Consider the following 22,559-nt stretch of genomic DNA (forward strand, 5'->3'; position numbering starts at 1 on the left):
GCATATGTGCATTCAATCATGTCTTGGAGGTTATATTTCTCGAATCCACACCCTCTTCTGCAGCCCATTGCAAATCTTCAGACTCAGAACTCACCATTGCCCACCCTGGAATTTTACATTACCCCTCACATCTGTGTAACTCAGCCTTTCCAGCCCCCACCGCCATCCTCCACAGTGCTGCCCAAGGGGCTTCTGTGTAAGATGCACATCAGCACCCACCACAGGGCCCATAACAGTGCCTCCTCCTGTCCTTCCCCAATCCTGCTGTCCACGCACACCCGGCTGTGGCAAGCTCCACGTGGCTCCCTGTCTCTAGGCAAGTGTGGCCTGTGCAGGGGCTTGCAGCAAACCTGTCAAGGTGAAGCGGGAGAGTTTCTTCAAATGTGCTAATAGGGGGCCCAACCCAACAGCCCCACCTTTTCACAAAAGGAGTTTTGTGGAACATAAAGATGGTGCTCTTGTCAGAGGTACATTATGTAGCTCACACTGTGAAGAATGAGGAAAATCAATTGTGAAATATCCAATCGAAGTGCAAAAGTTCAAGATGAAAGGAAAATAAGAAGCTATTCACACATTTGAAGGAGTCAGTGCATGAGATCGCTGCTAACAAAGATCCGGTGTCTTATCATGATTACCGACATCTCAGTGTCCCTAAATCACTGAAAAGTTCCCATTCATTCCTACAATGGACAACACCCCATCCTACCAGCTGGCATCTCTAATGACATTTTGTATAAAATGGTGAGAAGTTCTAAGACACCAGAGGACAGAGAAAAGAGGACACAGAGTGTGAGCTTAAAATTAAGCAGTTTTACACATCAGACATGCCTTTTAGCCAAGCCCACCCAGGTTCCCTTCTTCTTCCAGGGATGGAGACATGTGCGAGGTGGTCCTTTCATCTTCCAGATGGACGGCCTGTGAACTCTCAGAGGAGTCTCCTAAGCTGTGTCACTCCATTACCCGTGATCTTAGGTGCTGACAGCCATGGCCTCATAGGTTTAATGTCAGGATTACATCCTCAAAAGAGCAGAAGCCCTGGACACAGTGTTAGCTAAGACTACTGGAGCAAAAGAAGCCTATTAACTAAGAAAATTGTGACCTGAAGACAGTAGTGTGCAGGCGTGTAGAGCAGGATGTGTTCACACAGAAAAACAGACTAGCAGGCATGCATGTGAGAGGCAGAGGGAGATAAGGACTGTTATATTGACATATATTTACAAGGGCCTCTGGACTGGATGCTTGGGGTAAGTGACCAAAAAGACAGTGGGCCTTGGTCCAGGGCTCATGGGCATCTGCCACACAACAAGACTCGATGGATCTCAGGCTCGAAAGCCTTTAAGTGTCATCTTCTTTTTTGTTCTTGGAGATTTTTTTTGTTAATTTGCAGAGATCATTCCCACATACCTTGCGTGGCTCCTCCAGGGTCTTACTCTATTGTTTTACTTACTAACATGTATATCTTAAATATTATTGTTCCTATTATTAGTGTGGAAAGAGTTATTCTTCCAGTGATGAAACAAATCTTGAACACACACACTTAATGTGCAAAGGTATTATTTTTCACTTCTTTTTTTAAATAAAATAAAACAAATAAATATCACACTGACCATGTGGCCATGGGCAGACTTCTTAATTTGCCCTAACATAAAATGAGAGCATTAAGAGAACTGGCCCTGAGTTACATGCATGGCCTGAATCTTCAGTGATGGACTATTCTCTAACTCTGCAGAAAGAGGACGACAGGAGATCCACAAAGCCAGAGGAGATGTATGCTTTTCTGGAATAGAAAACATCAAATTAAGGCATCAACACAGGCATATACGTTTTCATACAGGGTAAGTTGTGCATGCTTCTCATATGGAGAAGTCATGATGAGTTAGATGGTATCCCTCACATTTTAAGGTGAATGACAACGATCTGGAGATCCTGTTAAAATGCAGATTCTGATTCAAGGAGATCTGGGGTTTGGCATGATTCTCTGCATTTCTAACAAGCTTGCCAGTAATGCCAATTCCTCAGGTCCAAAGGCCATGAACACTGAGGGGAGAATTCATGGATGACATAAAACTGAAAGTGTCACAAAATTTACAGGTTGTAATATAATAGCAAGAACAGCAAGAATAGCAACAAACAATCCTTTTGAACATTTACTATATACTATATTAATGCATAAAACCATAATAAAAACTATGACAGCAATACAATTTTTTCATTTTTCAAGTGGAAAATGAAATATTGCTCATTTTATGAAATAATATTAAAACCACATATAAGACCATCATCCTCTTAAACAACTGAAAAGGGCCACATGCTTTTTCCATCTAAAGCTAATATTGCTAAAATAAATACATAATTCGTATCCTTTAGTGTCGTTCAAAGCATCATTATTTTATAGAAAAAACCTGAAAACAATGGACCCTAGAAAATCCTCTTATTCGCTAACCTGAAGGCAGTTCAGGAGGTTACCAAAGCGACAACAACAAAAATCTCCCAGTCAGATTGTATCTGCTTTGACTCTGCTCCAACTTACTTTTCCTTGCTAGCTATCCAGAATCAATCCTTATTCCACCTAAACTTAAATTTCCAAATCAATGATGCATGGCTAGGATGGCATACCTTGCAGTAGACTGGCACTCTCACTAAGAGCAAGCGAGAAAGCTAAGCAAAAATCCATTTGGAGAAGCCAAAACAGAGGCAGCAGGCTCACCATGGTAAACATTTCCTGCACGCCACTTCCCCTGAGAACTTGTCTTCTGCTGACAGGGCACGTAATGTGAAAACCTGGACAGAGACAATAAAGAACCCGGGAGAGCTTGAGGGAAAAACTGGCCAAGGAGTCAGAAAAGGAGGGGCCACAATTTCAGGGAATATGAATGTCAGAGAAGAAAGCCAACCAATACTGGCTATCTCCTCGACACATTTACTGACTAAGTTGTACAACATAAGAGGTTAAAAAACAATAGTAAAAATGGCTTAAAAAGAAGGGCTGTATTTTCAGCCATTTTTTGGTGTTGACACATTCCAGGCCCTCAGTTGGGACCTCTGGGGAACGATGCAGAAAGGTAGGGGAACCAGAGCCCAGTGGAGCCCTCTGCAAGGCCAGCTCAGACCTACACAGAGGCAAGGGAAAAACCACCCAATGCCTCTATAAATCTTTGTACACAATGAAAATCACCAGGTGATATGGTTTGGATGTTTCATCCCCTCCAAATCTCATGTTAAAATGTGATTCCCTTGTTGGATGTGGGGCCTGGCGGGAGGTGTTTGCATCATAGACATGGATCCCTCATGAATAGCTTAGCGCTGTCCTCATGGTAATGAGTGAGTTCTCACTGTTAGTTCACAAGAGATCTGGTTGTTTAAAAGAGGCTGGCACCTCCTCCCTCTCTCTCTTGCTCCCTGTCACCATTGACATGCTGGCTGCCCCTTCACCTCTGCCATGATTGGAAGCTTCCTGAGGCTCTCATCAGAAGCAGATGCTGGTGCCATGCTTGTACAGCCAGCAGAACTGTGAACCAAGTAAACCTCTTTTCTTTATAAATTACCCAGTTTCACATATTCCTTTAAAGCAATACAAACAAACTAATATATCAGGCATACCAAGTAATAGAAAGAAGCAAGAAAACAGACATTAGAAATGGAACCAGAGATGGCAGCAGGGACTTCATGGTTAATGTGTTCCAGAAAACAGATTGCAAGATGGAGAATCTCACCAGAGAACTAACATACATTAGACAGAATCAAATTAAAATTTTCGAACTGAAAACATAATAACTGAAATCAAGAACTCAATAGACAGCTTTAAAAGATCACAGGACAGAGATGAAGAGTAACTTCATACGCCGAAAAATGGAGTGCAAAGGAAGAAATAAAAAACAGCACAAGCATAAAAGCAAGTGGGACCTGGGAGAAACATGTAACCTCCATATGACCAGAGTCCTAGAACGGTGCCAAAACAATATTGAAGAAATAATGGCCATTCTTTTTCAAACACTGCTGAAAGTTATCAAACTACAGATGCAAAAACTGCTAAGAACTTTACGCAGAAGAAATGCAAAGAAAAAACAAGGTCAGGGGCACCATGGTGCTTCAGCTGTCACTTATTTTAAACTTTCCTGAGTTTAGATGACTCCAAAAGAGTTCCACAAAGCAATAGATCATCCTCCAGTAATGTCCAAATGGAATTTACCTTCCACAGGCCCTAATCAGGACTTGGTATCCTGACTTCACTTCTTAAAGCTTCAGCCACAAGCGGAATGGAGCAGAGATAAGGTTGAGAGGCCTCATGTGTTCTCTTATGATTTCTCTGGCTGCATGTCATCTTCTCAGTTTTAAACATGTAGGTTATCTATCATATAATATAATTCTGGTGATGTTGGACCTGTCCCACAATCCACAGAGCCATCCCATTAATTTCTGGTAACACATGGTCACTCTATAGTCACATACAAGTCTTAGATTTCCTCAGATGAATTAGTATCAGTACTTTTTAAAACGAAGGAAAAAAAGCCATCCTACAAGTCTTAGATTTCCGCAGATGAATTAGTATCAGTACTTTTTAAAACGAAGGAAAAAAAAGCCATCCTACAAGGCTGACTATTGTATAATTTGAAGTATATGACACTTAGGAAAAAGCAAAACTATGGAAACAGTAAAAATATCAGTGGTTGCCAGCGTCTGGGCAGAGGAAGGGATAAACAGGTGGAGCACAGAGGATTTAAGGGCAGTGCCACTAGTCTTAAGATACTATAGTGGCAGATACATGGCATTAGACATTTGTCGAAATCCATAAAATAAACAACACCAAAAGTGAATCCTAATGTAAGCCAAAGGCTTTGGATGATAAAGATGGATTAAGGTGCATTCATCCATTGTAACAAATAAAATACACTAACACAAGATGTTAATAATAATGTGTGGTGTGGTGTGTGTGTGTGTGTATGTGTGTGTGTGTCTGACTGTCTGTCTGTAGAGGAAAATATACAGGGGAACTCTACTTTCTGCTCAATTTTTATGTAAACCTAAAAATGCTCAAAAAATAAAATTTATTAATTTTATTCTTAAAAAAAAAACACAGAAAAGCAATGCTAACACTGAGCCTTTTATGTCTTGAGTTCCATGTTAAGGCTGTGACCCTACAGGTATGTACAGCTGCTGTGTGTCCTTATTGATTAGGAAACAAAGCCAGGGCTTTGTTGCCAAGCAGGGCACACTCAGAACCTTGCTCTAAGATCTCCTCCACAAGCTCCCACTTACTGGACACAAACAAGCAGAAAGGTCAATATCTTCTCCACCAAGGTCCTGTGAAGATTAAAGGATTTGGGGTCAATAGCACAGAGTAAGTGTCAGAGTATTGGTTTTCTTCTTTGCTTTCCTAAAAGGCTGCTTGAAGTGGATATTCTCAAAAATAAACTCACAAGCTCCCTTGCATGTAGCTTTCCTGGTGTGGAAACAAACCACGCACACTTTCTAGGATGAATGGTACACATTTAGGTATGTTGCAGCAACAAAGGCAGAGGATGCTGTGAAAGCTTCATGTAAAGGAACATTCCCCTGGTCCCATTTCTAATCTCAATAACTAGAAAAAGCATAAACAGCTCCAGGATAAACAAGATAAAGATAATCTATTAAACAATAGATTGAGACACAACTTCATTTCCACTCAACAGAAGGAATGGCTGAGGCGGAATCTTCAGTGTTAATAATATCAATAAAAGGCAGAAAGTGTGACAGAAGGAGGAGGAAGAAGAGGAAGGAGAAGGTGAAATAGTCATTGCTCCCTGTTTCATTGATTGTTAAATGACTATTTGGAAAAGAAGCCATAATTTTACCAGGCTTTACCTTTACGGTCAAACCCCCAACACAAATTTACATCCTTAAACCCTGTCTGCATCTCTAAATTGTGCTTCTTCTCATCTTCTATTCTTTGATTGTTTTAGTCTTTCTTATATTCTTTTTTATTGCTAACTCAATCCCCAATACCCACCTACACCGTCAGTTCTCTACTTTCAAATTTCTATTATTTTTCCTAAGATCTGTGTTTCATTTTTAAGCCCTTTACTTCTTTTAAAATTGCGTTGTTTGGTTTCACAGACATAGCAGGTGTATGTAATGTGCTCAGCAATGTGAGATGCCTTTATCATTCTGGCGTACCAGCAAAGCATTCGCAGCGCAAAGGTAAGAAACACTCATTCTTCCAGAAGTGGTCCCCAAGGCCCCTGCCTCCTGAGGGCTTTGAAACTTCCCTCAGGCCAGCCAGAGCCTGCCAGCTCCAGGCTGCTTAGAAGGGAACCTCCCTCCACTCTGGCACTCAGCTCATCCACAGACTTGCCCCACCAAAGCAGGCCTTGGTTCATGGTGTCTCACCTTCACCCAGCACGGTGCCTCACATTAGTCGGATGGCAAATGTGCGTGAAGGAACAGAGAGAGACACACAGCAACTAGCCCAAGGAGAACATGGGAATTAAACATGTAAATGTGCATGTGTGTGCATGTGTGTGTGCCTGTGTGCGTGCATGTGTGTGTGCCTGTGTGTGTGCCTGTGTGTGCGTGTGATGCGTGTCTGCACGCATACGTGTGTGTGCCTGTGTGTGTGCATGAGTGTGTGCATGTGTGCCTGCGTGTGTGTGTGTGCGTTTTAAACAAACCCTTGCCTGCCCTCTATGCTTTGCTGAGCCAAGGTAGGCTAGTAGTATGTTGTGTCTTCCTCAGGAAATCAGACTCCAGAATGGCCTAGACAGTGCCATCCCTGCTGAGCGCTGACTATGGCCTCGGCACTGTTTGCAGAGGAAAGCACTTGCTAGCATTCGGCTTCCCCAGGGCTGCGTGCCAGCTGCTTCCAACTCACACAGCAGCAGGCAGCCACACTGGCTCCCCACCCCTTCGGGAGGGTAGAGAGCCATGCTAGAAAGAAAACTAACTGGACTAAAGTTTCAAAATATTCAGGGCAAGTTTTACAAATGAGAGAGTTAATAGAAAAAAGCTTTCTACTCCACATCCTGCCACAGCTCAGCCTTGGAAACCTGCTGTGTCAGCCTCCAGATGAGCAGGACGCTGGTGCACACGTGTTCTTCTCCCGGGCCCAGGGCTTATGATGCCCCTGGCCATTCTAAGGTCATTTCTCACCCCACAGGGAAGGATCAGAGTTCATGATTTCAAGTCCCTAATGCAAGCTCTGCATCATCATGTAGTTTTTGTTTTTTTTCAGGGAGAGAGGGGTCTGACTAGTGATCTTACTGGATTTCTTTTTTTTTTTTTTTGAGATGAAGTCTAGCTCTGTAGCCCAGGCTGGAGTGCAGTGGCTTGATCTTGGCTCACTGCAACCTCCGCCTCCCGGATTCAAGCGATTCTTCTGCCTCAGCCTCTCGAGTAGCTGAGACTACAGGCGCCTGCCACCATGCCCAGCTGATTTTTTGTATTTTTAGTAGAGACGGGGTTTCATCACGTTGACCAGGCTGGTCTCGAACTCCTGACCTCGTGATCTGCCTGCCTCAGCCTCTCAAAATGCTGGGATTACAGGTGTGAGCCACCGTGCCTGGCCTGGATTTGAACTAATCTCATGAAATATGACCTGCTCAGATCTCTGATGGGAAAAGGTTTTCACGGTTTCCAAATGCAGGGATCTGTTTTGGATGAAGAGAAGGCTGAGGTCTGACCCTTAACTGCAGCTTCAGGGCCTTGCTCACAAGCTGCCCCCATGTGCCTCTCCAGGCATCTCTCCACACATCACTCCCTCGTCCCCAGCTGTGTGATGCACTCTGTCCTCCTGTGTTACTAAGGACCTTCAAACTTTATCCCACCTAGCAAACTCTTGCCTATCCGTCAAGTTTCAGATGAAGAGGACCTCACTGGAGAAGTCCCTCCCACTCCTGCAGCAGGGCCGTATCACCCTGAAGGAGCCTGTCACTCACTCGGCCTCCTTCTCTGCAGCCCGTGATTTCCACATGAAAATTCCCGTCGATTCCAATAACAAAGCCTAACACGAGGCACAAAGTAAATTCTAAAGTTAAAGGCCTGCAGGAAAATCCCTCTATATGCAAATGCAATTGACTTCCCGTAATAATTCTGTAACCATATATCCAGGAAGGCACTTCTTCTTTGAGTGTTAGACATAAATACATGTTAGACATAAAGGTGTTGAATAAACGGTTGTGGAACAAATGCAAGAAAATAAAACTCCAGAACAAGAAACATACATAAGAAAGGGTTACTCTATGCCGTCAACTGAATAATGACATATCGGGAAAAGGGAATATTACACTCACAACTTGATTTTAATATACAGCCATCTGCAGCACATAGGTTGTGTGAAATAATTCTCCTTTATTCATTCCACTTCTTTGCTCCAGTTTAGGGATGATATGGAGATTTTTTAAGTGAATCACCCACAAATATAACTTTACCCCTGCATGGAACCCTTATATCACCAGAGAAAAGAACACTTTTAAAATCTGGCAATGAAAAGAAATGATTTTGCAACTAATTTTGGAGGGGTTATTTCCATCCACAGAGCACTGCAATGAAAAGAAGACATTTAAGTCAGCATTTTGGCAATTCCCCTCCCTCGGCCTCACATGTCTCCCCAAATCAGGAGCAAATGTGCAGCAGGGAGCACAGGCAGGACCTCCGCAGGCGGGAGCTCCTGACAACGCTTGAGGCTGCAATTGCCAGGCCTGCTCCAATTGCCAGGCCTGCTCGGGGATCCTAGGTAATCCTGTTAACCCCTTGCTGGCAGGTGGACTGTGGCCTTCAGCCCACCACAGAAGGCTCTCACCCTAACGTATTCCAATACCCCCACACTTGCTTCATAGCCAGGCACTTTTGCACAGGGAAGGACTTCTTTCACATCCAATAGTTCTTGAGCTGAATTGGCTTATAAGCCTGTGGGAATACCCTACTCGGGGAAAGCACATATTTGATCCCATACTAAAAAGCAGAGGCAGTTTATTTATTCTCAAAGTCCAAACTGAAGACAAAAGTATAATCTGAGTGATCTCGAATCCTTTCCTAAGAAACACTATAAAAGACAGGTCTCTTGGATGTTGAAAGAAGAAACTAAAAGTCGAAATGCTACTACCGTCACAAGCTCTATTTCTTCATTTCTTTTTTACCATTTTCAATATTCCAATAAGTGTTAACAGATTTAAGAAGTCAGTGTGGGTTTTAAACCTGCATGATAAATCTCAAAAAGAAATCCACAATGAGAATGTAACAAGAAGAGGTGCAACAGCCGTTAGATCAGAAAATAAAGGAGCTTCTTACCATGTTTATTGATGACACGGGACCAATGCTGTTAACATAAATGTCAACGTCAATTACGGTCGGTTTTACTGTGGAGAAAAATACATGTATGTTAATACTTCGTGCCGGAGAAAGACAGAGGAGAGCACATTCAAGTCCTAAAGTCTCATACATAGCATCACAAGGACATGGTGGAAACACATATGAGCAGGGCTTTCTTTGGGACTTCTCTTGTAATTATAATTCAAGCCCTGCCTGCCTTTCTTTACAAAATTCTCGAAGGATGAGAGATTCTTACTTGTATCCTTTCAGTTCTATCTAGGAAAATAGAATATTTATACACTGCAAGTTGCCAGTCATAGAAGACTATAAAGATATACCGTAACGTTACTTAAGCTGATTTTTATGGCAAAGATAGGAGATACAAGGTGAGCTGCTGCATGAGTAATTTAATGTCAAAGTTTTGCTATAAAGCTCAACACAAGAGAGAAGCAATGTCAGTGACGTTGTTGGGTTATGTGTCCACCACATAGCTGTCTAGCTATCCTTCCAAAGCAAAGCAACTCAAGGCAAAGTTCTAGCGAGTCTATACACCAATAAAAAATGAGAAATATTATTTATTGTTATCAATATAACTTAAAGATACATAAACGCACATACATCACAGAGTTTAAATCCAACTCAAAACACAATGGAATGTTAATAAGTCAAAGAATTACTGTTTCAACTATGAAGGCATAACATTTATATAATCACAGGTTGATCTCTCTAACGCCGTATGTCAGAGGCTGCCCTGGCTCATTTGGCTTTAAGGGAAATCAGTTTCTCTTTTGATGGCAGCAAAAGAACTGAGCAAGCCTGATAATAAGACAGCTGAGCCCATGGACCTCTGAGTCGGGGGCTGATGTCCTCTGAAAGGAGGATATTCCCTTCACCCTGCACTCAGTGACTGATGAAGGATGGGGCAGAGCCCATTCCAGAAAATTTCTGCCCAGGAGGAATATGAACAAGACTCCTGAACCTTTCCCCATGAAACAGACTGTTTCTATAGAAACAAGAGTGTAGTCTATGCAATTATGTCAATGTGCTTCCTTCAATTTTGCTGAAGAACTGAACATTCACAAATGGAATTCCACACTCTGCTTCTGCAACAATGAATGGCAGCTCTGAGCTTTCAGTCTTGTAAAATTGCACATAAACTGGTCTGTGCCCTGGGCAACGATCCCCAGACCTTCACGTAATGAAAACAATGATAATGACTTTGAACCAACTCCTACAACGTCTGTCAGTACAGCGAAGTCATGTGAGCTGCAAGAGTGGCTGGCATTTTGGAAAATGCCCCAACACAATTCCATGCACTATGTATATGGTGCTTAAGCTTCATAAAAGGAGTACTCTTCATTTTAGACTAAGCTTTGCTAACTACTATGGAAATTAGGTAGCATCTTTCTTCAAATTATTGGATTCAACAAGTGTTCCATCTCCAAACACTGCAGAACCTTTGATTATGCTATACCAAAGGGTGTTAAGTCAGTCGGTTAAGGACCTACTTTTAGCGAGAGAGTTTTCTGGTTGTTGCATACAACTTATTAGACTTTGGGCTTCCAGAGTTTTTTATATCATTAAATAAAAAGAACCAACAAACATACAGCCTTAACAGCCTGCAGTGAGAAGCAGCAAGTGTAATAAGTGCAACAGTGCCATGAAGGGTGTAAGAGATAAGAGTTTGCAATAAGTGTGCACACACACACACACTTGCAAAATGCCAAGGAAAATGAAGAGCTTTTAGTAGATGCTTTTTTTTTTTTTTTTTTTGAGACAGGGTCTTGCTTTGTCTCCCATGGTGGAGTGCAATGGCACAATCTCAGCTCACGGCAACCTCTGCCTCCAGGGTTCAAGCGATTCTCCTGACTCAGCCTCCCAAGTAGCTGGGATTACAGGCACCTGCCACCACGCCCAGCTAATTTTGTATTTTTAGTAAAGACAGGGTTTCACCATGTTAGCCAGGTTGGTTTTGAACTCCTGACCTCAAGTGATCTGCCCACCTCAGCCTCCCAAAGTGCTGGGAATACAGGCATGAGCCACCGTGCCTGGCCAGTAGATGCTCTTTTAAGCAGAGTCATGCTAACGTAAATGAAGCATTAGAATAGTGGCTCTGACAGTAGAATCCAAGAAGGAGATTGGCCACAGGCAGCTGAAGGTTTATAACTCAAAGACTCAAGACTACACCCTGACAAATGATCTTCCACAAAGTTGCCAAGACCGTTCAATGAGGGAATGGACAATCTTTTCAACCAACAGTACTGGGAAAACTGGATATCCACAGGCAAAAGAATGAAGTTGGACCCTTACCTTATGCCATAAACAAAAATTAACTCAAAATGGACTTGAGACCTAACTGTAAGGCCTAAAACTACAAAACTATCAGAAGAAAATATGGCAGAAAGCTTCTTGACATTGGATTTAACAACAATCTCTTGGATATAACACCAGAAGATCAGGTAACAAAAGAAAAATAAATGAATTTGACTATAACAAAATTTAAGACTTCTGCGCATATAGGGCACAACAGAGTAAAAAGACAACCCATTGAGTAGGAGAAAATATTTGCAAATTGTATCTCTGATAAGTGGTTAATATCCAGAATACATAAAGAACTCCTAGAACTCAACAACAAAAACAAACTAACCTGATTTAAATGGCAAAAAAAATGTAAATAGACATTTCCTCCAAGAAGATATACAAATGGACAATAAGCACATGAAGACATCATTAGTTATTAGAGAACTGCAAATCAAAACCACAAAATAACACCTCACACCCATTCGGATGGCTACTACTAAAAACAAACAAACAACAATAACAGTAACAGAAAATAACAAGTGCCAGTCAGGATATGAAGAAATTCGAATCCTTGTGCACTGTTTGTGTGAAGAAAAATGATATACCCACTGTGGAAAATGGTAGAGTGATTCCTCAAAAAAACTAAAAATACAATTACCATATGATCCAGTAGTTCCACTTCTGGGTATACATCCAAAGGAATTAAAAGGAGGGGCTCAAACAGATTGAACGGCTATGCTAATAATATTATTCACAGCAGCCAAAAGGTAGAAACAATTCAAGTGCTCATTGACAAATGAACGGATTTAAAAAATGGAGTATACATAGACAATGGAATATTATTTTGCCTTAAAGAGGAAGGATATTGTCGTATTGAGCTGGCTTCTCAAAACTCCAAGAAGTTTCTCTCTAAAATCAGACTTACGACAGCATGATTTACTTTAGAAAAACTGAGGAGAGGAAAAAAAAGGGTAGAAAAAAAGACAGAGAAGTTGTGCTTGGCTCAGCATGGGTTCACAGGGCATGGGTTCTGCAGTCATCTGCCAGGGAAAGGTGGCAGGGCAGGAAGGCATCCCAGAGGAATGAGCCTATGGATTTACACAGAGCCCCAGAGCATGGAGGTGGTAGGCATCCAGGGCCACAAGGACCAGTAGTCATGGTCACTTAGTTCTTTCTGAGTTGAGTCTTTTGATTAATACCTCTTACAAAAGATAGTTCTCATGCAAATTTTTTAACTTACTGTATTTTAGTACTTATTTATTTTGAGGCAGGGTCTTGCTCTGCTGCCCACGCTGGAGTGCAGTGGTGCAATCATGGCTCGCTGCAGCCTGGACCTCCTGGGCTCAGGCAATCCTCCCGTCTCAGCCTCCTAAGCAACTAAGACTACAGGCACACACAACATATCAGGCTGATTTTTTAAATTTTTTGCAGAAACAGGGTCTCGCTATGTTGCCCAGGCTGGTCTTGAACTTTCAGATTCAAACAGCCTTTCCACTTGGGCCTCCCAAAGTGCTGAGATTACAGGTGTGAGCCACTGGGCTCAGCCACTCACATAAATTTCAAGTAAGTGTCTGCGGTCTTTTAGGGAAATTAACTTAATATACAGTAGTGGAGAAGAAAAGATGTATTTCCTTTCTCTGAATCCCTACCTTATATGATTACTTCCTATTTTTAGGTCATGGGCACCTTTTAGCACCCTCAACAAGAAAAGCTGGTCTTTGGAAGGCAAGTCTGTGTGATTCACCCTCACCCTTCCCACAGCATCTGACACTGTAGGTGACCCCTGGATGTTGCATTACTATGGTTCGTAAAAATTGCAGTTGTAAAGTTATAATTACTTAACTTTACATGTTAAATGCTCATGAGCTTGCCAACTGCAACATGAAAAAATATGTTCTTTTCTCTTTTAATTTTTCTATTGATACATAACAGATGTACATATTTTTAGGACACGTGTTAATTTAATACATTTATATAGTCTATAAAGATCAAATCAGTGTAATTGGAATATCCATTGCCTTAAATATTTGTCTTTTCTTTGTGCTAGGAACATCTGAATTATTCCTTTTCAGTTATTTTGAAATATACAATAGATTCTTATAAACGACAGTCACCTTACTGATTATCTAGCACTGTCTTACTTTTGAAAAAGAATAATTTTTAAATGTCCCCTAGAACATGATGATGATTACAAGCTGACCCAAGTAGTTAAGCGGGAAAAGAGTTGATAAAAGATCGTCTGAGACAAAGATGTTCCTAAAAATAATCATCTGTTACAACAAAAATTATATTACCTCCATGGAGAGGAAAAAGTGGAGAGTGACATTGCAAGAGCAAGTGAAACCATGAATATTCATTCATAAACAAGCGAGAGATAGAAAACAACAGACCGGGCGTGGTGGCTCAAGCCGGTAATCCCAGCACTTCCGAAGGCCGAGGCGGGCGGACCATGAGTTCAGGAGATAGAGACCATCCTGGCTAACACAGTGAAACCCCGTCTCTGCTAAAAATACGAAAAAATTATCCAGGCGTGGTGGCAGGCGCCTGCAGTCCCAGCTACTCAGGAGGCTGAGTCAGGAGAATGGCATGAACCCAGGAGGCAGAGCTTGCAGTGAGCCAAGATAGCGCCACTGCGCTCCAGCCTGGACAACAGAGCAAGACTCTGTCTCAAAAAAAAAGAGATAGAAAACAACAGAAACAGAGATTCCAACAGAAGAGCTACAGGACCAATAGGTGTTGACAGGGACAAAAAGGTGAAGGGGAAAGAGGTCAAGGTGTTTACAGCTGTCCATGCAAGGGAATCCCTAAAGAGCTGCCCCAGACCAGCAGTGGGGATGAGGCATGGAGACCCTAAGGAATTCTGAGCAGACATGTCAAGTGAGTCAACATGCCCATGGAGGATGCGGCCCGGCTGCAGAGGGGCTCAGCTACTCACCAGCTCTATCATCTCGAAAAGTTTCTTCAGATCTCTGTGCCTCAGTTCCTGTACGTGGAAGAGAGGCTGAAAACAGAACCTAATTCAAGATGAGGGTACAGGGCCGGGCTGTTACGCAGTAAATAGTGGGTGCTCAGTACATTTTTAGCTATGGTTGTTAAGGCCCCTGGAATTAAACGCAGAATAGAATGCCAAAATATTGCATTTGCTGCCTTTCAAATAATGTTTATGTTTAAAAATCACCCTAGGCACTTAAGTTTCTATTTCTTCATGAAAAGAGTAAATATGACATAAGTATTTAAATATCAGCACATGAATTTTCACAAGATGAATAAATAACATTAACTCTCATGCCCCCAACGCATAAAAGGCTCTTCCAATAACCGGGAACCTCTCTTCCATCTTTCCTGCCTTTGGGGACAAGGGTGGGGAACAGGGGCTCATCTGTCCCTTTCCTTTTCCTAAACTAAGAGTCCCACTGAACACAATGATGTATTAGGCAGAGGATCCCCTACACCCCATCACCAACCTTCCTTCAGTTCTGCCTTCTCTTCCTCTGCTAATGTCCACAGACGAAGGATGATAAGATTTATTACATGGCACTGTGCTAAGCACTTTGCATTTAATCAGTACGCAGTAGCATTCCTGTTCCCATTTTACAGAGAGTAAGTTAAAATAGGAGTGAGGAGTGACTTAACTGGGATTCTGCAGCTTCACCAAAGCAGAGAATCCGGGGTTCCACCCTCAACCTCCTGGAGTTTCTATTTTGGTAGTGAGGCTTCAAGAGACTCTACGCTGGGCGCGGTGGCTCACACCTGTGATCCCAGTACTTTGGGAGGCCGAGGTGGGGGGATCACGAGGTCAGGAGATTGAGACCATCCTGGCTAACATGGTGAAACCCCGTTTCTACTAAAAATACAAAAAAAATTAGCCAGGCGTGGTGGCGGGCGCCTGTAGTCCCAGCTGCTCGGGAGGCTGAGGCAGGAGAATGGCATGAACCCGGGAGGCAGAGCTTGCAGTGAGCCCAGATTGTGCCACTGCACTCCAGCCTGGGTGACAGAGCAAGACTCCATCTCAAAAAAAAAAAGAAAAAAAGAGAGACTCTAGGGAACAAATACTTCAATGGGATTAGTACTGTTTTTTATCATCATCATCATCATCATGATTATCGTGACAAATAATCTTTCAAGAATTTTTTAAACACAAATTCTCTGTCTCTGAGGATTATATTAAACCTATCCATAGCATCTCAGTGAAGATTTGTTTTCAAATGCTTTTTTTCTAACTTGGAGAATACTATTATGGGGACTAAGTGGAAGAATTTGGGTAAAAAGTACATGGGATAAGCAAACTTGGTCAATATTGCAGTTTTGCCAATACTCTGAGTCCATGCAAAAATGTCTTCTATAACTTAGTATTGAAGCCCTGAGATGGTAAAGTCACTATCACAGGTCCCATTCCAGCTCAGTTAAGGTCCTATTTGGCCAATTTACTTGGCTCCGACCCTTAAATATGGGGTTTACAGCTAATCCTATTTCCATTAATCCCAGAACTATAGATGTCAACTCCAAAGCCCTCACCCCTTTCCCAAACACCCTTTAAATATGTGATCTCAAGAAGGCCACCAAGAGTTGACAAAGAAAAAGATAAGGTTATTGTCATTTCACTGTGGGTCAGATACGATAAGTAACATGGAAGGAGGCAAACAGTGACATTCTACATTTTTGCACATTCATATAAAATATACTACTAGAATTCCCATTCTTAAAAGAATAAAAACACTGGTGTTAAGTTCAGAACCACAAATCCTTCAGAGCTCTGATGGGTAGGTGCTCGAAAGCTCAGATCTAAATTTCCACCTCCTGAAAGGGTTTGATGATAAGAATATAAGAGAATTGAGGAAGGCATCTGCCAAGTCTAGTAATGTTATAAATTTGACTCTAAAGTAGCCATATGGCCTTGAGAAAGTCACTTAAATTTGATGGGGCTTATTTTCTCCATCTATAAACTGAATATTTGAAGTAAGTTCTTTTTTCAACCACGAATTCTGTTCGTTATAACAGGAAAGATAAGTTTTTAACAACTCCCTTCATAATAGCAGCTTCTCCCTTCCACCATCTGGCAGGGAATGTGGAACTGCACTGACCAGCAGAGCTGTCTGTTCAGAGCAGATGTGAAGGGCTAACTGCACTATGCCTTTAATAAAGAGAGCACTGAGGATGGTATGAAAATTCTCAGTGCTTGACAAACCTCACTGTACCTGAGTGACATGAACAAAGTGACACCAGCAAGATGGCAGAGTAGGAAGCCCCAGACCCTACTTTCCACGTGAAGCCACTGACTTAACCACACGATACAGACCAACTGCCTCTGTGAGAAATCTAGAATACAATTCAGAGGTCTCTGCAGCACCCCTGGCCAGTGCAAAGCCAACCACACAGAAGTCCCCGTAGGAAAATTCCTGGCACACACATGCCAGAGTGCCTCCCGCCAAGTACCATGGGGTGTGTTCAGGAGAACATTCCCAACTTCTCCCTGAGGAAAGAAAGAAAAAAGTAGAATATTTTCAACATTCTGACTTTTTGTGGGGCTGCCCAAGGGACTGGTTTCTGTGTCCTCTGAATTTAAGTGCTTAGAAGAACAGGGTGGCAGGTTGGTGGACTCAGAACAGAGGCAATGAAACATGGCTTGTTTTACCACCAGAGTCTGCAGTACCACTGAACGACAGCAGGGGGAGTGCCAGTACCTCAGTTTGCTACACAACCAAAGAAACTGCAGTACCACAGACAGACATCGGAGGGAGCCCCTGAGTAGAAAGCAACACAGCCTTCCATTAACTTGGTGCAAAAGTAATTGCGGTTCTTGTTAATTACTTTTGCACCAACCTAATACATTAAGTGTGCAAGTCTGGGGAGTACGCATCCCAAGAAAAGGCTTTAGAGGTCTCCAGAGTCTCTGGCCATGCTGATTGGTGAAAGTCCTTCCTGCATTAAACCAGACCACAAAGACTGGGCCCGAGGTAACAAATTAAATATCCTGAAACTAACCCTAAAGGCATGGGAATATATGAATTAGCAGATAAATAATTCAAAATAACTGTCGTAAGGATGTTCAATGACATAAAGGAAGGCACAGATGGAAAAAACTAATGAAATTTTAAAAAATGAACAAAATGATAATATCAGAAAAGAGTCAGAAACTAAGAAGAAGAAACAAACATAACTACTGGGAGTGAGGAATACATTAAGCGAATTTAAAAATTCACGAGAAGTACTCAATAGCAGACTTGGTCAAAGAGAAGAAAGAATCAGTAAATTCAAGAACAGGATTTTTTAAATTATCAAGACAAAGAAGCAAAAACAAAAAAAAGAGTGAAGCAAAGCGGAGAGAGCCTAAGGGACTTATGGTAGAGTGTTGAGCAGAATAACATATGCATTATGGGAATTTAAAAGGAAGAAAGGGGGAAAGAGACTCTTTGAAGAAATAATGGCTGAAAACTTCCCAAATCTGAGGAAAGAAATGGACATACATAATCAAGAAGCTAAAAGAACCACAAGTAGAATAAAAATAAAGAGATCTACAAAGAGACACATCATAATCCAACTGTCAAAAGTCACAGACAATGAGAATCTTGAAAGCAGAAAGAGAAAAGTGACTCATCATGTACAAGGGAGCTTGTATTAGATTATAACCTCATTTCTAAGCAGAAACCTTGCAGGACAGAATGAAGTTGGATAATATATTCAAAATGCTGAAAGGAAAAAAGAATCAACCAACAATATTACATATGGTAAAAACTCTCCTTCAAAAATGAATAAGAATGTAAGACATTCTCAGATAAAGTAAAGCTGAAGTGATAGAGCCACTGCACTCCAGCCTAGGTGACAGAGTGACACTTTGTCTCAAAAAAAGAAAAGAAAAGAAGAAAGAAAAGGGAAGGAAAGGAAAGCTGAGAGAGTTCATCATGACTAGAGCTGCTATATAAGAAATACTGAAAGTAGTCCTTCAAATTGAAGTGTAAGAATGATAAACAGCAACATTAAACCATATAAATATATAAAAATTACTTTTAAACCAGGTATAGAATTCAAAAAACAAAAGCATAAAAAGTAATTATAAAACTATGTTAATGCATACACAGTATACAAAGAGGTAGGTGGAGTCATCAACAACATAAAGTGTGGGCAGACAAGTCTTAAAGACAAGTCAAGACTTAAGACTTGTTAAGACAAGTCTTAGTACATAAAGATTTAAATTATTCAAAGTATTTTATTTGACCACAATGGAATTGAACAAGAATCGCCAGCAGAAGAAATATAATTTTTATATGCAATTGAAGTTATCAGTTTAATAGAGATTGTTATATTTCATGTAATGGTAACCAGGAAGAAAATATCTATAGAATATACAAAAGGAAAATCAAAAGGGAATCAAAACACGTCACTCAAAAAAATCAAACACAGCCGGGTGCGGTGGCCCACACCTGTAATCCCAGCACTTTGGGAGGCTGAGGTGGGTGGATCACGAGGTCAGGAGGTCGAGACCATCCTGGCTAACACGGTGAAACCCCGTCTCTACTAAAAATACAAAAAAAAAATTAGCCAGGTGTGGTGGCGGGCACCTGTAGTCCCAGCTACTTGGGAGGCTGAGTCAGGAGAATGGCATGAACCCAGGAGGCGGAGCTTGCAGTGAGCCGAGATTGCGCCACTGCACTCCAGCCTGGGTGACAGAGGGAGATTCCGTCTCAAAAAAAAAAAAAAAAAAAAAAAAAAATCAAACACAAAAGAAAGTGAGCGGCAAGACAGGAAAGGAGGGGCAGAAAATTATAACACATCCAGAAAAAAAATTAACAAAATGGCAACAGTAAGTCCTTCCCTATCAGTAATTACTTTCTAAGTAAATGGATTACAACTCTAATTAAAATATATAGATTGACTAAATGGATTTTAAAAAGATAGAAGAACATGCTGTCTATAAGAGACTCACTTTAGATCTAAGGACATACATAGGTTAAAAGTGAAAGGATGGGAAAAGATATTCTATGCAAATAGCAACCTAAAGAAAGCAAGGGTGACTATATTTGTATTGGACACAAGAGATTTTAACTCAAAAACTGTTGCAAGACATAAAGAAGATTGTTATTCAGTAATAAAAGGGTCCATTCACAAGAAAGACATAACAACCATAAATACATATACACCTAACATTAGAGTTCCCAAATTTATAAGGTAAACATTGGCAGAGCTGAAGAGACAACTAGACAGCAGCACAATAATAGTAGGAGACTTCAATATCTCACTTCCAGTTATATAAAGAACCAGACAGAATATAAGCAAAGAAACAGAGGACTTGAACAACACTACAAACCAACTGGACCTAACAGACATACTCAGAACACTCCAACCAACAACAGCAAAATACACCTTCTCCTCAAGTGCAAATAGACATTCTCAGAGATAGAAGACGTGTGAGTCCACAAAACAAGTTTTAACACATTTAAGATTTAAATCACTCAAAGTACAATAGAATGAAACAAATCAACAGGAAAGCAAAACAGGAAAATTCACTAATATATGGAAATTGAATAATTTACTCTTAAACAACCAAAGGGTCAAAGGAGAAATCACAAGGGAACTTAGAAAATATATGGAGACAAACAAAGAAAACACAACATATCAAAACTTATGGGCTACAACAAAAGCAGTACAAAGGAAGAAATTTATAGCAGTAAAGACTTACATTAAAAAAGGAGGAAAAACCTCAAATCAACAATCTAACTTTTCACCCTCAAAAAACTAGAAAAAAATAATTAAAGAAATGTAGCTGAAGAAAGCAAATAATACAGATTGTACAGAGATAAATAAAAAAGGAAATAGAAAATAGAAAAAAAATCAACAAAACCAAGAGGTGATTCTTCAAAAAGATCAATGAAATGTATGAACCCTTAGCTAGACTAAGAAAAAAATGAAAGACTCAAATAAATACACTTAAAAATGAAAGAATGTTACAACTGATGTCACAAAAATAGGATGAATTTTGAGACTATTATGAATAATTGTATGTCAACAAACTTGATAAACTAGAAGAAATAAATATTCTTAGAAGCATATAACCTACCAAGACTCATTCATGAAACAATAAAAAATCTTGGCCAGGCACAGTGGCTCACATGTGTAATCCCAGCACTTTGGGAGACCAAGGCAGGTGAATCGCTTGAGCCCAGGAGTTAAAGACCAGCCTGAACAATATGGCAAAACTTCCTATCTACAAAAAATACAAAAATTAGCCAGGAGAGGTGGTGCACACCTGTGGTCCCAGCTACTCAAAAGACTGAGGTGGAAAGATCACGTGAGCCCAGTGAGGTCAAGACTACAGTGAGCCATGATCACGGCACGGCACTCCAGCCTAGGTGACAGAGTGAGACTCTGTCTCAACAAACAAACAAAAAAAATTCTTAAGCAATCTCTAACTAGTAAGGAGACTGAATCAGTAACAAAAACTTTCTATCACTAAAGAGCTCAAGACCAGATGGCTTCACCAGGGATTCTACCAAACATTTAAAGAAGAATAAACACTGACCCTTCTTAAACTCTGCCAAAACAAATAAAGAGGAGGAATACTTCCAAACTCATTCTATAAGGCCAGCATTACCCTGATAGCAAAGGCCGGCAAAGTCAAAAGAAAAGTATAGACCAATATCCATGACTAATTTTGATGACAAATCCTCAACAAAATACGAGAAAACAGAATTCAACAGCACTTTAAAACTGTTATACATAATGGCCAAGTGGGATTTATTTCTGAAGTGCAAGGATGGTTCAACATACCAAAAAAATCAATCAATATATTATGCTATATTAACAGAATGAATTTTTAAAAACGCACATTCTCAATTGATCCAGAAAAAGTATCTGACAAAATTCAACAGCCTTTCATTAGAAAAAGCACTCAATAGCATAGGAATAGAGGGAAACTATCTCAACATAATAAAGGCCATACATAAAAAGCCCACAGCTAACCTCATCCTCGATGGCTAAAAGCTTTTTTCTAAGATTAGGAACAAGAGATGAACGCTTGCATTCACTGCTTCTATTCAACATAGTACTGGAAGAAATTCTGCTCAAAAAGAAATAAAACCATCCAAATTGGGAAAGAAGTAATATTTTCTCTATTCACAGACAACATGATCTTAGATGTAGAAAACTCTAAAAATTGCACATGCACACACACACACACACAAATGTTAAAACTAATAAATTCAGCAAAATTGCTGAATATAAAATCAATAGTCAAAAATCAGTTGTGTTTATATACATTAACAACAAACAAAAAAGAAGTTAATGAAACAATTCAATTTACAATAGCATTAAAAATAATAAAATACTTCGGAATAAACTCAACTAAAGAGGCAAATGACTTATACACCAAAAACTACAAAACATTGTTTGTAGAAATTAAGGAAAACACCAGTAAGTAAAAAGACAGCTTGCTTTCACAGATTGGAAGGCCTAATATTGTTAAGATGTCAATCCTATTCAAAGCAATCTACAGATTCTATATAATTCCAATATAAATGCCAACGGCATTTTTGGCAGAAATAGAAAAGCCAATTCTAAAATTATATGGAGTCTCAAGTGACCCCAAATAGCCAAAACAATCTTGAGGAAAAAAAAAGAAAGTTGGAGGTCTGACACTTCCTAGTTTGAAAACTTACCACAAAATCAAACAGTGTGATACTGGTATAAAGACAGATATATAGACCAATGGAACAGAATAGAGAGCCCATACTTAAATCCTTGCGTAAAGTAGCCAAACAAATTTCAACTATGATGCCAAGACTACAAAATGAGAAAAGGACAGTCTCTATAAATGATGCAGGGACAATTGTATCTCCATATGCAAAATAATGAGGTTAGCACTCTTACTATATATCATATACAAAATTTAACTCCAAATGGATCAAAAGCCTAAATATGAGACCAAAAACTATAAAACATCTATGAGAAAACAGTGGAAAAGATCTTTACACTGAATTTGGTAA

The 22,559-nt window shown here is 40.5% G+C and overlaps 1 protein-coding gene across 3 annotated transcripts in view; it reads right to left on the minus strand.

Annotated features, from left to right (window-relative positions):
• Window positions 1-22,559, minus strand: part of GABRG3 (gamma-aminobutyric acid type A receptor subunit gamma3) — a 574,336-nt gene that overhangs the window by 510,549 nt on the left and 41,228 nt on the right. For all 3 annotated transcript variants that reach the window (XM_054451434.2, XM_063652473.1, XM_063652474.1), the window contains exon 3: window positions 9,262-9,329. In XM_054451434.2, the coding sequence (XP_054307409.1) occupies window positions 9,262-9,329 (68 nt within the window). The remainder of the gene's footprint in view (window positions 1-9,261; window positions 9,330-22,559) is intronic.

The sequence above is a fragment of the Pongo pygmaeus genome, chromosome 16 (assembly GCF_028885625.2).
Source record: "Pongo pygmaeus isolate AG05252 chromosome 16, NHGRI_mPonPyg2-v2.0_pri, whole genome shotgun sequence".
NCBI lineage: Eukaryota > Metazoa > Chordata > Mammalia > Primates > Hominidae > Pongo > Pongo pygmaeus.